This window comes from Myotis yumanensis, unplaced genomic scaffold (assembly GCF_028538775.1).
Source record: "Myotis yumanensis isolate MYYU_CA2020_CCGP unplaced genomic scaffold, mMyoYum1.0.hap1 SCAF_2, whole genome shotgun sequence".
Lineage (NCBI taxonomy): Eukaryota > Metazoa > Chordata > Mammalia > Chiroptera > Vespertilionidae > Myotis > Myotis yumanensis.
Genome location: NW_027223753.1, coordinates 48,382,401 through 48,398,025, shown reverse-complemented (window position 1 = coordinate 48,398,025; position 15,625 = coordinate 48,382,401). Strand labels below are relative to the sequence as shown.

At 36.8% G+C, this 15,625-nt stretch overlaps 1 protein-coding gene across 1 annotated transcript in view; it reads left to right on the top strand.

The window, feature by feature from the left end:
* The window catches only part of DNAI4 (dynein axonemal intermediate chain 4), a 58,275-nt gene that overhangs the window by 16,161 nt on the left and 26,489 nt on the right, over positions 1 to 15,625 (top strand). The window contains 3 exon segments of the mRNA XM_070405334.1: positions 3,982 to 4,121; positions 7,928 to 8,122; positions 10,180 to 10,374. Coding sequence (XP_070261435.1) covers positions 3,982 to 4,121; positions 7,928 to 8,122; positions 10,180 to 10,374 — 530 coding nt within the window.

Below are 15,625 nucleotides of genomic sequence, written 5' to 3'. Positions count from 1 at the left end.
ACAGAGCCCAACCCAACAAACTGCAGATTTCAACTCCTCGCATCCAAAAGAGACATACTTAAGAAGCAGAACCAGGTTCGGAGGAAGCCGGAGCCGGACCAGGCTGGGCCGGCGACATGGAACCGTTGTACCAGCAAACGCACAAGCAGGTCCACCAGTTCCAGTCTCACATGGGACGCTGGGAGACAGCAGACAAGCAGTCTGTGCACTTAGTAGAAAACGAAATCCAAGCAAGCATACCAGATATTCAGCTACCAAGAACGCCTGGAGATTTTGTCCAGCAAGGAGCAGCCCAACAAAGGACAGAATGCCAAACTTCGTGTTGTCCCGGTGAGGCCGGGACGGCACCAGTGAGGTCGGGACGGCCCTGGTGAGTCTGGGACAGCCCCAGTGAGGTTGGAACACCCCCGGAGAGGTCGGGATGGCCCCGGTGAGGTCGGGACGGCCCCGGTGAGGTTGGGACGGCCCGGTGAGGTCGGGACGTCCCTAGTGAGGCTGAAACTGCCCCGGTGAGGTTGAAACGGCCCCGGTGAGGTTGGGATAACCCCACTGAGGTTGGGACGGCCCCGGTGAGGTTGAAATGGCCCCAGTGAGGTTGAGACAGCCTCGGTGATGTCGGGACGGCCCCGGTGAGATTGGGACGGCCCTGATGAGCTTGAAACTGCCCCGGCGAGGTAGGGACAGCCACAGTGAGGTTGGAATGGCCCCGGTGAGGTTGAAATGGATAATAAAGACCAATATAAACTGATGAACAAAAATAGATGCAGAGGCAGAGCTGCATTGAACAGACTGTCAAACTACAGTGGGAAGCCTGGGGAGGGTTTGCAGGGAGGCGTTAAGAGATCAACTGAAGGACTTATATGCATGCATATGAGAATAACCAATGGACACAAAACACTGGGGCGTAGGGGAGGTCAGGGGAAAGTCAAGGGGGGGAAAAAGGAGACATATGTAATACTCTTTGTAATACTTTAAGAAATAAAAATTATTTTAAAAAAGATAAAATAAAAAGAAAGGACTGACATTTTTATATTCAAAACTTAAGGGAATATCTGTTATGGGAAAATAATTAACTTTACTATATTAGAGTAGATTTTCCATTTCTCTTTATTAATGACTATAAATACACTGAGTGGCCAGATTATTATGACCGGCCAGATTGTTATGACCACCCCATCAGTACTTCATTGACACTTCCAAAAATACTGAATATTGAAAACTTCCTAAGCAAATACTCTCAAGGTTTTATTATTATTATTATTTGCATAACTAATTCACTTCATTGTACTGAGGGGGTGGTCATAATAATCTGGCTGGTCATAATAATCTGGCCACTCAGTGTAGATTACTAGTTTTTGCCTCATGTATGTTGAACCTCTGTTGTTAGGTGCATACACATTCAGGATTGTTGCCTTTGAGGAATTAACCCCTTTATCACTATGTAATAACCAATCTTTATCTCTGACGAATTTCCTTGCTCTGAAGTCTGCTCTGTTTGAAATTGACATAGTTACTACAAATAACTTATTAATGTAGTTATTCAGATTATTTAGCTTCAAATATAATTTGAATATGATGCAAACTACTAAAAAATTTCACTAAATTTATTTTGGGAATCTTATTCTTACTCAAATATAAAATATTGTAGTGTTGTTTGCATTATAAAATATAGTACAATTAAATCTTGAATAATATACTTTTAAAATTTCATATGACTTATGCAAAAGCTACCAGGACTGAAAAAAAGGAAAGAGAAAAATAACAAAGGGATAGATAAGTGATTTGAAATCAAAGAGTGAGAGATGCTAGAAGCAAATGTTATATTAACTCATAGATCTAGACTCCACCAGTAAGTCTTGAGTCCCCAACAAATTTAAAAAGCTAAAAGAGAGATTTTTTTATTAAGCTCAGACCCTTAAAAGGATCTTAATTATCTCCAGTGTTCTCAGGTCAGCAGGGTCTCCTAGCCACTATGATAAGCAAGCACAAGTCTTCTCTGAAGGAAAATATACCCATTTAGGCTCTTAAGATTCCTCAGATAAGGTTTGGTAAAAGCACAGTAAAGTCACAAAGATTACTAGTTGCTTTTTTAAAGCCATTATGAATGAGAGTTAAACTAAATAAGGAACCCTAGATCTAGACCCTAACCACTAATATATTCTATATTACCAGATAGAATATAAAATATCTGTGAAATATTTAAATAAAAGATAGAGTTAAAACATCATTAACATTAAGACACTATCAAAATGATTATTTATATTTGGAAAAACACCTAAAAAGTACTTTAAAGTATGTTTACATAATTGTTGAAATTAAAAAGTAAACACTGACTTAATTCTTATAATTAAAATACACATTAAATTTAAATAGGCCATAATAGAATATAGATTTAATAAATTGGATATGAATACCATACAAACAAAGATCTGGATAAATTATACAAATTAAAGTTTGTATAATATACAAAATAAAGTTTGTATAATATACAAAATAATGAGATATTAAGTATGACAAATTTAAAAAGATAGTGACAATAGAATAAAGGCCTAATGTACAGTTAGTCAGTTCCAAAAGGGTAGAATAAAAAGAATGGAGGAGAATTACTATGCAAAGAGAGTGGGTAAAGACTTACTATTTAAAGACACCATTCTACTGAAAAAAGGAATGCATTTTTAAAAAGTCTAAAAAAAAAGGAACTGAGTGCATTGTACTGGTGTAGTATTGACTATATAAAAACAACAACAACAACAAATAGTGAAAGATTTTTAAAACAGAAGAAAAAAGAAATAGCATATCATCTACAGAGAAACAATTAAACTGACAGCATTATTTGGAATAAAGAAGGTTACTTCATAATGACAGGAAGGTATAATAATTCTAAACTTGAATTTTCATAATAAAATAATCTCCAAAATGTATGAAGCAAAAATTGGAAATTTGATAAGGATCCTATTAAATTAAAATATTTAAACATACCTCTATTAATTATTGGTAGGTCAACCAGATAAAAATTAGTATAGATGTAGAAAATTTGAACCAAAAATGTAATCTAATGGTTATACATAGAACTCTATATTCCACAATGGGAGAACACACACTCTTTTCAGGCACACATGGAACATTTATAAAAAACCATCCATGCACAAGGCCATGAAACAGTTTCAAAAATGTCAAAGGAGTGGCATCATACAAAGTAAATGATCTAACCATAGTGGAATGAAGATAAAAATTAGTAACAGCCCTATCTGGTTTGGCTCAGTGGATAGAGCGTTGGCCCGAGGACTGAAGGGTCCCAGGTTTGATTCCAGCCAAGGGAACATACCTGGGTTGCAGATTCCATCGCCAGCCCTGGTTGGGCGCATGTTAGAGGCAACTAGTAGATGTGTCTCTCTCACATTGGCGTTTCTCTCTCTCAGTCTCTCCTTATCCCTTCCACTCTCTCTAAAAATCAATGGAAAGGTATCCTTGGGTGAGGATTAACAACAACAAAATTAATAACATAAATCTCAACTAAAACATAGACACACATTTACATATACGTTTGGAAGTTAACAAGTACATTTCCTAAATTCTTCCTGAATCTAAGGAAAAGTCATACTGGAAATTTAGGGAATACTCAGAACTAAATAATTATGAAAGTAATACTTACAGGATGTTACAAAAGTAAGTAGTACATTGAGGGAAATTTATATCTTTAAGTGTTTATGTCAAAGTTTATAAAATCTATGTGGAGAGAGTCTTAACATATTTTGGGTGGGCAATGAAAGAAGTAGTGATGTTGGGAGGTACAGAATAAAAAACTTCTTTTTGGTAGTTTAATAAAAGGCAATCTCTTCCTCAGGAGATTTTTGATCTCTCACTTTTTGGTGCGATCCACATTAAGAAGGTAATTTTAAGAAAATGCATAATATAAAAAGATGATATGTGTAGTAATATTAATTTTTTATTAATGAGTTAAACATACTTTATTTTTTATAGCCAGAGAAACAAGAATTATGAGAACCTTTGTAAAAATAGATTAGGCAATGACTTATATGTTGAAAGAATGATGCAGACTATTAATGGAGCACCAAAGAATAAAGATGTTCAATGTGACAGAATTATAAAGGAAAACAAAGGTAATTTATGTTTTATTCTGCTTGATAAACTATCATGTTTTCATATACATTCTATGAGTCTATCAATTAACAAGTAAATGTTAAAGTATATAAAGCAAAAGCTAGGAATAATTTGGCCAAATCACAACAGTAACTGAGTACCGTAATATACAGCTTTCGGAATTTGACAACTAAGTTAACAAGTAATAAACATAGATATAGAAGATTTAAATAACATAATTATCATTTTTCATTTTTACACAAACTCTATCATAGAACTTTGTACTCTTCAAGTGTTTATGAAATGTTATAGAAACTAATTGTTTATGTTACAAAGAATATCATGTATAACTAATAACATTTAATATGAGCCAGATACTATTCTAGGCCTTTTACACTATTTTAGGCCTTTAACCGGTTTTATTCTCACAACAACCCCATGAAATAGGTACTATTATCATTCCCCAGTTTATAGAGGAAGAAACAAGCAAAGAGAAGTTAACTAACTTGATCAAGGTCACTCAGCTAGTACTGCAGACAAATGATACCCCTCAACAGTCTAGTTCTAGAGCCTGTTCTCTTAACTACTATCTTTCAATGTTTTTTTTTTTTTAATATATTTTATTGATTTTTTACAGAGAGGAAGAGAGAGGGATAGAGAGTTAGATACATCGATGAGAGAGAAACATCGACCAGCTGCCTCCTGCACATCTCCCACTGGGGGTGTGCCCGCAACCAACGTATATGCCCTTTGATCAGAATCGAACCTGGGACCTTTCAGTCCGCAGGCCGACGCTCTATCCACTGAGCCAAACCAGCTTCGGCTATCTTTCAATGTTTTTAAATTAACAACCCTGAGAACACTGCATAGTCCTAAATCTGTGAAGTGTTGCCAAAGGGGTAATTAGAAGAAAGGTTATAATCGTAATGGCCTTTGTAATTCAGCAAAACTATAAACTAGGTAGCTAGAAGGAAGAAAGCTATGCTAGGAGAATGTCCAAGGGACTTCTAAGCACCTGGGGATGTTCAGTTTTGTATGGCTGGTAAGTACCTGGTATTATTAATTTTTTCTTGACACTACACATATATGTGTTATACATTCTTCGGTGAATGGTATATATTTTACAATGAACATTTTATTAAAATAATAAAAGACAATTTATACTAAAGAATTTGGATACAAACCGAGTAAATATTAAGGTTTTATAGATGTCTTCCTTCCCTGATTTTGCATGAAATTGAAAGAGATTTAGGAGTCAGAGAGATGGAAATCAAAATATTACCTTTATTATTGATAAAGTTAATTGAAAAATGTAGCCTTCAATCTGCAGCTAAGTGGGCTTGCTATTTCTTACCTCCAGAATAGAACTTAGCAATAGTGATTGGCACAACTAGCCAACTACAGACCTCCTCTGTAGAGGTGAGAACAGACCAGAATGAATGCTTTCTGTAAATGAGCAGGCCTAACAAGAGAATTCAGAAGTGACTGAACTGAAATTCCTTCTAAACTCTCCTACAGGATTAGTCATTTCTCTTTCCCTGGTAATGCATCAGTGAAGGACAAAGGCCAGAAGTGTTAATTTAGTGAAGTTTCTTCTGTAAAGATTCACAAAAAGTGAGGATTTTTTTCTCACTTAACAGTTATGTATGTAGTAATCTATAATAATAAAAATGTAATATGTTAATTAGACCAAATATCCTTACAGACAACCTTCTGGACAGAGCCGTGGCGACGGGGGCCAAGCCCCTTGCACGAATTTCGTGCATTGGGCCTCTAGTTTATAATAAAAGTGGCATTACAAATAAGTGGATAATAGAATAAGTGTATTAGTGTTTCTGGCTAACTTTTGAAAATACAGTTAAATTTCATAACTTTCTAGATTTCATAAAGCCACTTTTCTAGATATGATACAATAAAAAGTTTTTAATAAAAGTATGTGTGATATGAACTCACTTTATTAAAATATACACATATTTGTTTACATACAAATACATTTATATGTGAATCTAGAAGGACATACACTGGACTGTTAGCAGTTATTATCTCTGGGTGATGGACATGCAAGTCATATTTACCTTTATTTTTCCCAAGTGACCATGTCTTCTTACTCAGCTAAAAAGTAAAGTTATTATTCTGTAAATGTTATACAGCCAATTGCTACTCTTTTGTAGTTTGAATTAAACTAGTAGAAAGAAACTGTTTTTAAATGTATAAAAACTATTTAGGCATATCTGAGATTCAAAAATGCTCAGAACATAGGTATAGGTGGGAATACTTTTTCTAATACTAGTTAACATAGCTTTCTTTAATAATATACAACAACATACAATTGGAAGGTTATAATAATTTATTATTCCATCTTGTCCATGATTTTATGGATGTGGTTTGAAATTTTCTATTTCTTAAATTACTTTATTCAAATGAACAAGTATAATGATGGTATCCAAAGTAAAATTACCAATGTTATCTTCAAAGAAGAAACAATTGTAAATCACTCTAACATTTTACATTGCTCATTTATAACATGCACACTCATTTATATAGGAATTATTTTATTAGTGGCCATATAACAATGTAATTCAACTTAAACTATCAGATAAGGCGGGGGGGGAAGGTTAGGTAATTTAATATTCAAAGATGATTTCTTTCTATGATCTTTTATTTCATGAACATGGAAATTATTCCGCTTTCAATTCAGCAAAATATACTAGGTATTTTTATTCTGTATATGATTTTGCTAATACTATTAAAATAAATTCAATAAGATAGAAATGTTATGAAATGTGAGTTAACATTCCTACTAATTGAAAACCTTGTTAAACCCCAGAGAGCCTTCATTTTTCATTATGAAAAAAGCTTCTAACAATGAAGTAGTTGCACTTATTAGGTCCAGATCCTGTTTTTATTTTCAGGAGGGAAATTCTTTATTAAATCCCTGTACTTTAAATGAAAGTTTAGCATGTAGTAATATATTATTATGTGGTCACTGGTGAAATAATTGCTATATAAGCCTTTCATTTTTATATCAGCAACTAAGGGTTGGGAGCTTTTTTTTTGTAGACAGTGTTATATTTGCTCATTTGAATAAATATAGATAAACGAAAAATTAAAAGAGAAGTTCAAAACCCTACTACTCTACCAGCTTTGTGAGGACAGGGCCTGTCATTTTCTCAATATGTATGATCTTTTCAAATAAGTATATAGAAAATTTTTCTTGATAAAATGGAATTAGATGATTATAAATACAAAGTTCTGAAGAATATAACATGTTCTTACATGTTAACCATAGTAAAGGAATAGTAAACCTTGTTATAACATGACTAGATGCCCGATGCACGAAATTCGTGCAAGGGGCTCGGCCCTTGCAGCCCTGCTTGCCCTGGCCTGCCTTTGCAGCCCCAGCTTTGTCTGAAAGGTCGTCTGGAAGGATGTCTGGAAGGTCGTTTGGCTGTCCAGTCTAATTATCATATTACGCTTTTATTATTATAAATTGTCTGGGCTCATGTCAACTGAGAGACTGTTGATCTTCTACTGTGCCAGTTTGGGATGAAGAGAAGGGAGGTGTGGGGATCAGAAAAGATGGTAAGGCTAATTTGGAGCTACCACTAAAGTATAGGTACTAAGAGTGTGATGCCTAAGGATCTCTTAAAGTGTCTTCATGATCTATTTTTTTTAAAAATTTTTATCCACTTCCTGCCATTGTGGTTAAATGTTTTTCCCCCCTAGACAGTAGATATCTTAGATTTTGCTATGACTAGTTAGGTGTAAACTAAAATATTAGAATTTTGTTTTATAGTAATTTTTACCTTGCTGTCTCTTTATTTAGGCATAATGTCTACTGCTTGGGATTTATATGATTCTTATAATACTCTTGAGCTTGCATCTTTACCAATAAAACAATCTACAATTGACTCAAGCTGTAGAGGAAGTACAAAACGATCTATAATTGAGTCAAGCAGTAAAGTCAGTGTACTTTCTAAAGATCAGGATCGAAGAGGGCCAGGAAGTACTACAGAAAAAAGTAAGATTTCAGTTTTTTGAATGAGGTTTTTCACATGACATTTATAATAAATTCTTTTTTTTTTAGCAGTTATAATATTTTCTTTCTGTATGGAACATGAAAAGTATTTTTGTGTCTATGTTCATGAGGGATATTGGTCTATATCTTCTTTTGTACTTTCTTTGTCTTGTTTTTTGAATCCTGATGTCATAAGTTGCATTAGAAATTTTCCTTTCCCTCCTATTTTCTGGAAGAGGTTTTGTAGAATTGATGTTAATTCTTTAAATGTCTGGTGGAATTCTCCAGTAAAACCATCTGTGGCTGGAGATTTTTTGGGGGGAGCGAAGCGGGGGGGAGATAGAATTTACAATTCAATTTCATTAAATTTGCTGGCTTCTTCAGCTTTATGTTTAGAATATATGTGGCAATAAGAAAACCCAGAGAATTCACAACGGTGTCATTCCTTGGATTCTGAGGACTCTATCTAGGTGCTCTGCCTTCCTCTTCCAAAGACTTTTAAAGCCTTCTCATGTTATATATATACTAGAGGCCCGGTGCATGAATTTGTGCATGGGTGGGATCCCTCTGGGTGGCCTGCAGGGATAAGGCCGAAACCCACAATCCAACGCCACCTGTAGTTCATAACTGCCACTCCTGCTCATCCCAGCCCCACTGTGCCTGCTGCAGGCTCATGCCCAATCAGTCTTGATTGGGAGAGGCTCGCACTGCCACAGCAGCGCTCGCCTGCCATGAGCACTGTGTCTGGCACCCTCCGAAGGAGAGTGGCCTGCAGGATCAGGCTAAAACTGGCTTTCCAACATCCCCTAGGGGTCCTGGATTGCGAGAGGGCACAGGCCAGGCTGAGGGACCCCACTGGAGCACAATTGGGCTGAGAAGGGATCGCGGAAGGGCTCCAGGGCATATCCTGCCCATCTCGCCCAGTCCCAATCAGCTGGACCCCAGCAGCAAGCTCACCTACCAGTTGGAGCATCTGCCCCTGGTGGTCAGAGCACATCATAGTGAGCAGTTGAGCAGCCTTAGCATATCATTAGCATATTACACTTTGGTTGTTCAGTTGTTTTGCCATTTGGTCTATTTGCATATTATCCTTTTATTATATAGGATATTCCAGGATTTTTAATTGCATTTAGCAGGAGGAACAGGCAAAAATATCTGGACCATCTTTATTGAAGCAAGATTTCCCTTTATTTGTTTTTTAAAATAAAAGTCTGCTAAATAGTGTGCTAGGCAGACTAATACTTCCCCCCAAATGTGTACATCCCAATACCTGGAACGTGTAAATACCTTACCTTACATGGCAGAAAAGACTTTCCAGATCTGATTAAATAAAGGTCTTCAAAGGAGAAGATGATCTTGCATTATCCTAGAGGGCTCCATCTAATCCCATGTATGTTAAAGTGGAGGACCTTTCCTAGCTGTGGTCAGAGAGAGATGCAACGACAGAAGATCAGAGAGATGTAATATTGCTGACTTTGAAGATGGGGGAAGGGTGTGGGTGGGTCCAAAGCTGGAAAAGACAAAGAAACAAATTCTCCTCTAAACTCTTCAGAAAGAGACAAAACCCTATTCACTTATTGGTTTTAGCTCAGTGAGAGCTGCATCCAAACCACTAACCTACAGCACTCTAAGTTTGCATGTTTTTAATCCACTAAGTTTTTGATAATTTACTATAACGTCAATAAAAAATTAACACAGCAGTAGTATAATATTCCTATAAAGCAACAATCAGATTGGACCTTTATCTGAAGACTGATTATCTTGTTTTAATTGGAATAAAAATGTATAGACATGAATGAAAATTACCTCATGAGGTTATCATTGCTTATCTTTTGAAAGATAGTATACTTTTGAGTGATTGAGAATTCCAAAGTGAGATAATATATGTATATCTTGCATGTGCTTGGTACATAAAAGTTATTCAACAAATGTCTCCTGAAGTTGTTGAATTCTGGAAGAAAACAAATAGTAATGACAAAATGTCATTTTTTAATATTTAGGATGAATCATCTAATATTATTTGGATTATTTTATCATTACATTATTTTTGCATTTTACAGATAGTGACGCTAGTTCTATAATGGAAATAGAAAATGCAATTCTGGCTAAAATGCATGATGGAGAAGAAGACCACTCAGAAGCAATATTCAAATCCGAAAAGTTTCACCAGGACTTATTTTTTATGGAACGAGTTCTAATGGAGAATGTATTTCAGCCCAAGCTTGCAGCTTATCGTCAGCTTCCTATTTTAAAAGGTATTTTAAAAATAAAATTTAAACAAACTCAACTATTTTAAAAAATTAAATGGTGTTATTACTTCTAAGTTTAATATCAACTGGGTTATCACTTATCAGAAGATGTGTTTATATAGCTTTCAGCACTAAACATGCAGTAATAGAACTCAGACTAAAGGGCCCACAGCAAGTCGTAGTTCCTTAGATTTAAAAACTCGTAAGCATTTGTGGCTCCCTTTGCCCTGCATTAGATATGCTCTCATATTCAAATTTCTTTTTCCATTGCCTTTTATACCTCCCACGTTCTGGCTTTTATGACCTCTTCCTAATTTTATTGCAGGGTCATTCTTCCTATTCTCATTGCTACAAATTCCATCTCACATGTTCTCAAATATTTGGAAGGATTTTAGAGATTATCTAATTCAACCTTTCAATACTTGAATGAACAAAATAAAGGCTATAGGAACTTTATAAGGTTACATAGTCTATGACAAAGCTAGGCCTTCAACCAAGATCTTTTGATTCCATTCCAATTGTTTTTTCTTTCTACCATTCTGACATGCTGATGTATCATAAACACAGGTTTGAACATGGCATTTAACTGCTAAAAAACTTCAGAACCTTCCCATGGTCTAGTATAAATTACAAACTTCATATGTACCATACAAAGATACTTGCAATATGGCCACAGACTATTTCATCTCATGGTATGACTTTGGAGACCCTAAACGTTAGCCATTTTATACTTAACTGACAATTTGCAAACAAAACCTGAACATTCCTGCCTTACCTTTAGTTGTACTATGTTTGTCAGTCCACCCTTGTATCCATCACATCTTTGCCTATTGTATTCCCATCTTTCATGAATGCATTAGAGCAAACTGCTTCATGAAATCTTTCTTGCTCTTTCAAGTCAAAATCAAATTTCTATATGCCTACATCAAAAAGTCAGGTTACAAAATAGCATGTGTGAGAAATGGTTGTAAACCTTTTGCTTACATATATCCAAGAATATTAAAAAACTATGTCCTTTCTCTCATATCAGGTTGATACTTAACATTTTCATAACATAAATAAACTTTTAATCCTATATTTAAAGAGTTATAAGGTTGAAATTTACTTTATACTGTGAATTTTGACATTTTAAAAACAAAACTGTTGATAGATCACTTCTTTAAATATATCTAAGAAATAAAAATACTATAGAAAAATTTTTAATGAGGTAAGATTTACACACAATGAAATACACATATTTTAACTGTGTAGTTTGATACATTTTGAAAAAATATAAGCCTGTGTAACTAATACCCTAATAGAATAGAGAATATATCCATCAATCCCAAAAATTCCATTTGACCCAGTGATCCCACTTCTAGGAATATAACCCAAGAAACCAGAAACACCAATCAGAAAGGATATATGCAACCCTATGTTCATAGCAGCACAATTTACCATAGCTAAGATTTGGAAACAGCTTAAGTGCCCATCAGCAAATGAGTGGATTAGAAAACTGTGGTACATCTATACAATGGAATACTATGCTGTGGTAAAAAAAGAAGGAATTCTTACCATTTGCAACAGTATGGATGGACCTGGAGAGCATTATGTTAAGCGAAATAAGCCAGTCAGAGAAAGATAAAAATCACATGATCTCACTCATTTGTGGAATATAATGAACAACATAAACTGATAAATAAAAACAGCTCTAGAGACAGAGAAGCATCCAACAGACCATCAAACCTCAGAGGGAAGGTAGGGGAGGGTGGGGGTAAGGGACAGCGATCAACCAAAGGACTTGTATGCATGCATATAGGCCTAACCAATGGACACAGACACCAGGGGGGTGAGGGCATGAGTGGGGGACAGTTGGGGGGGGGGCAATGGGACGATAAGGACACATATGTAATACCTTAATCAGTAAAGAAATAAAAAGTTCCCTTGTGCAGTTTTCCAGTTACAGTTTACCCCCTCTCCCCCATAGAAAGCATTCACCTGATTTCTCTCACTATTGATTAGCTGTTTTGGTATATCATATAGATGGGTTCCTATAGTAAGTATTCTTTGGTGTCGGGCTTTTTTCATTCAACATAATGTTTTTGAGATTCATCTAGGTTGATGTGTATATAAGTAGTTTATTTTTTTTTCCCAAGTACTGTTCCATTTTATGAAAACACCATCATGATGTGTACATTCATTCATCTGTTGATGGGTACCTAGACTGTTTCCAGTTTTGAACTCTTATGGGTAAAGCTGCTATGATCATTGTTGTGTGTATTTTTGTGGACATGTTTTCATTTCTCTTGGGTAATTACCTAGAGATGAAATTGTTGGATCATTGGGTAGAATTATGTTTAATTTTTTTTAGAGACTGAAAAATACCTTCCCACAGTATTTGTACCATCTTACAACCCACAAGCAATATAAGAGTACCAGTTGCATTATATTCTTGATAACACCTGATGTTGGCAATCTTTTTAATGCCCTAAAGACTAGTCATATTAAGTACTTTTCTTGTGGTTTTTTTGGCCATTTGTATATCTTATTTTGTGTTATGTTTGATCAAGCCCTTTGCCTACTTTAAAAATTTTTATTAATATATTTTTACTTTCAATTTTATTCTGTGCCTACTTTAATACACACACACACACACACACACACACACACATATATGTACTAGAGGCCCGGTGCACAAAAATTGGTGCACTCGGGGAGGGAGGGGGAGTCCCTCAGCCCGACCTGTGCCCTCTTGCAGTCTGGGACCCTTCAGGAGATAACGACCTGCTGGCTTAGGCCTGCTCCCTGGTGGCAGAGGGCAGGCCCAATCCCTAGGAGCAGCCCCTGGTGGGGCTCAGAGCAGGGCTGATTGGGGAATTGGGGTGCCACCCCCTGTCACACACAGAGCAGGGCGGATCAGGGGGTTGGGGCACTGCCACTGTCACACTCAGGGCAGGGCCGATGGGGAGGTTATGGCTCTACCCTGTCACACACAGAGCAGGGCCCGTTGGGGGGTGGGAAGTTGGGGCGCCGCATCCTGTCACACACACAGCAGGGTGGATAGGGAGGTTGTGGTCCTGCTCCCTGTCACACACAGAGCTGCAGGGCGATCAGGGGGTTTGGGCGCTGCCCCCTGTCACGCTGATCCGGTGCCAGGAGGCCTCGAGGCTCCGCTGATCCCGGTGCTGGGAGGCATATTGCCCTTTTACTATATAGGATAGAGGCCTGGGGGCCGGCTGGTTTGCCCTGAAGGGTGTCCTGGATCAGGGTGGGGGTCCCCACTGGGGGCCTGGCCAGCCTGGATGAGGGGATGGTGGCTGTTTGCAGCTGGTCACACACCCTTCAGGGTGGGGGTCCCCACTGGGGTGCCTGACCAGTCTGGGTGAGGGGCTGAGGGCTGCTTTCAGGCTGGCGGTTATTGACTGAAGCTCCCAACCGCTCCTTTTTTTTTCTTTCTTTAAAATTTTATTCTGGGCCAGCTTTAACTCTGGCTCTAGCTCTGAGGCTTCGTATCTGGTTTGTTTGCCGTTCTATAATCGAAACAATGTATAACTTTATTGTTATGAAGTTAGATCCTCGCAGGCTGAAAACTGGTTTCTGGGGTTTTTTTTAGCTTCTACATTTGCAATATAGTACATAGTTGCTTAGAGTTGCAACTCAGAGGCCAGCAAGTCAGGCGGGGAACATTGGAGTCCTCCTTCACTGCAGCAAGCCTCATGTTCGCTTCCAGCTGCCTGGCTGCCAGCCGCCATCTTGGCTGACAGTTAATTTGCATAAGGATATGCTGATTAGCCAATGGGAAGGGTAGCGGTCGTACGCTAATTACCATGTTTCTCTTTTATTAGTGTAGATATATATAATTTATTTCAGAGATGAAGGGAGAGAGAAAGAGATAAAAACATCAATGATGAGAGAGAATCATTGACCAGTTGCCTCCTGCATGCCCCATACTGGGGATTGAGCCCACAACCCAGGCATGTGCCCTGACCTGGAATCTAACTGTGACTGCCTGGTTCATAGGTCAATGCTTAACCACTGAGCAACACCAGCTGAGCATATTTTCTGCCCACTTTAAAATTGAGGTTTTTTTTAAAAAAATCAAGTTGTCAGAACGTATTTTTCTATGTTTTGGATACAAGCTCTTTTTCCCCCCCTTTAAGAGAGAAAGGAAGGGAGAGGAGTGGGAGAGAGAGAGACACACACACATAGATGTGAGAGTGAAACACTGATCTGTTGCCTCCTGCACACATCAAACCTGCAGTCTGGGTATGTGCCCTGACTGGGAATCAAATCTGCCACTTATTGGTGAACAGGACAATGCTCCAACCAACTGAGCCACACTGGCTAGGCTGGATACAAGCTCTTTGAAAGATACATGTATTGCAACTATCTTCTCTAAGCCTATGGCTTGCCAATATATTTGTCTTTTGATGAATTTTTTTTATTTCGATGAGGTCTTCTCTTTCAGCTTTTTCTTTTGTAGTTAATGTTTTTCATGTCCTCTCCAAGAAATCTTTGCCTGTCCCAAGTTTGCAAATATCTTTAACTTGTTCCTGGACTTAGAGGGCAAGATTCAATATTTCACTGTTAAATTTGAATTAAAGTTGTTTGTAGATGCACTTTATTGATTTGAGGAAATTTCCTTCTCTTTCTAGTTTGCAAGACATTTTTAATGATAAGTGGGTGTTGGACTTTGTCCAAATTTTTTTCTAATTCATTAAAGTGATTATATAAATTTTCTACTTTAATTTGTCAATGTAGCCAGTTACACTGCTTGATTTCAAATGCTAAAACAAATTGAATCCCTGTGGTTAAGCCTCACTTGGTTATGTTGTATTATCTTTTTTATATGTTGGTATATTCAATTTTAAAATATTCTCTTAAGAATTTTGCACTGAGTTCATGTAGCATATTTATTTTGCAATGTTTTCCTCCTGTAAATCCCTTGATGGGTTTTTGTATCAGTGTTATGATAGACATATAAAATGAGTTTTGGAAGTCTTCTCTCATTCTCTATATTCCAAAAAAATGTGTATTGCTTCTTCTTTAATTGCTTGATAAAATTTACCAGTGAACCCATCTGGAACATAATTTTTTTTGACAGATATAGGGTTATTCAGATATTCTATTCCTATCTGTGTCAGTTTTGGTAAATTGTGTTTCTGTGGTTGAAGTTATTTGCATAAAGCTATTAATAATATCCTCTCCTCAAATTCTATCTAATATTAGTAGCTGTAGGCTTTGTAGTGATATCATCTATTTAATTTTTTATATTCAT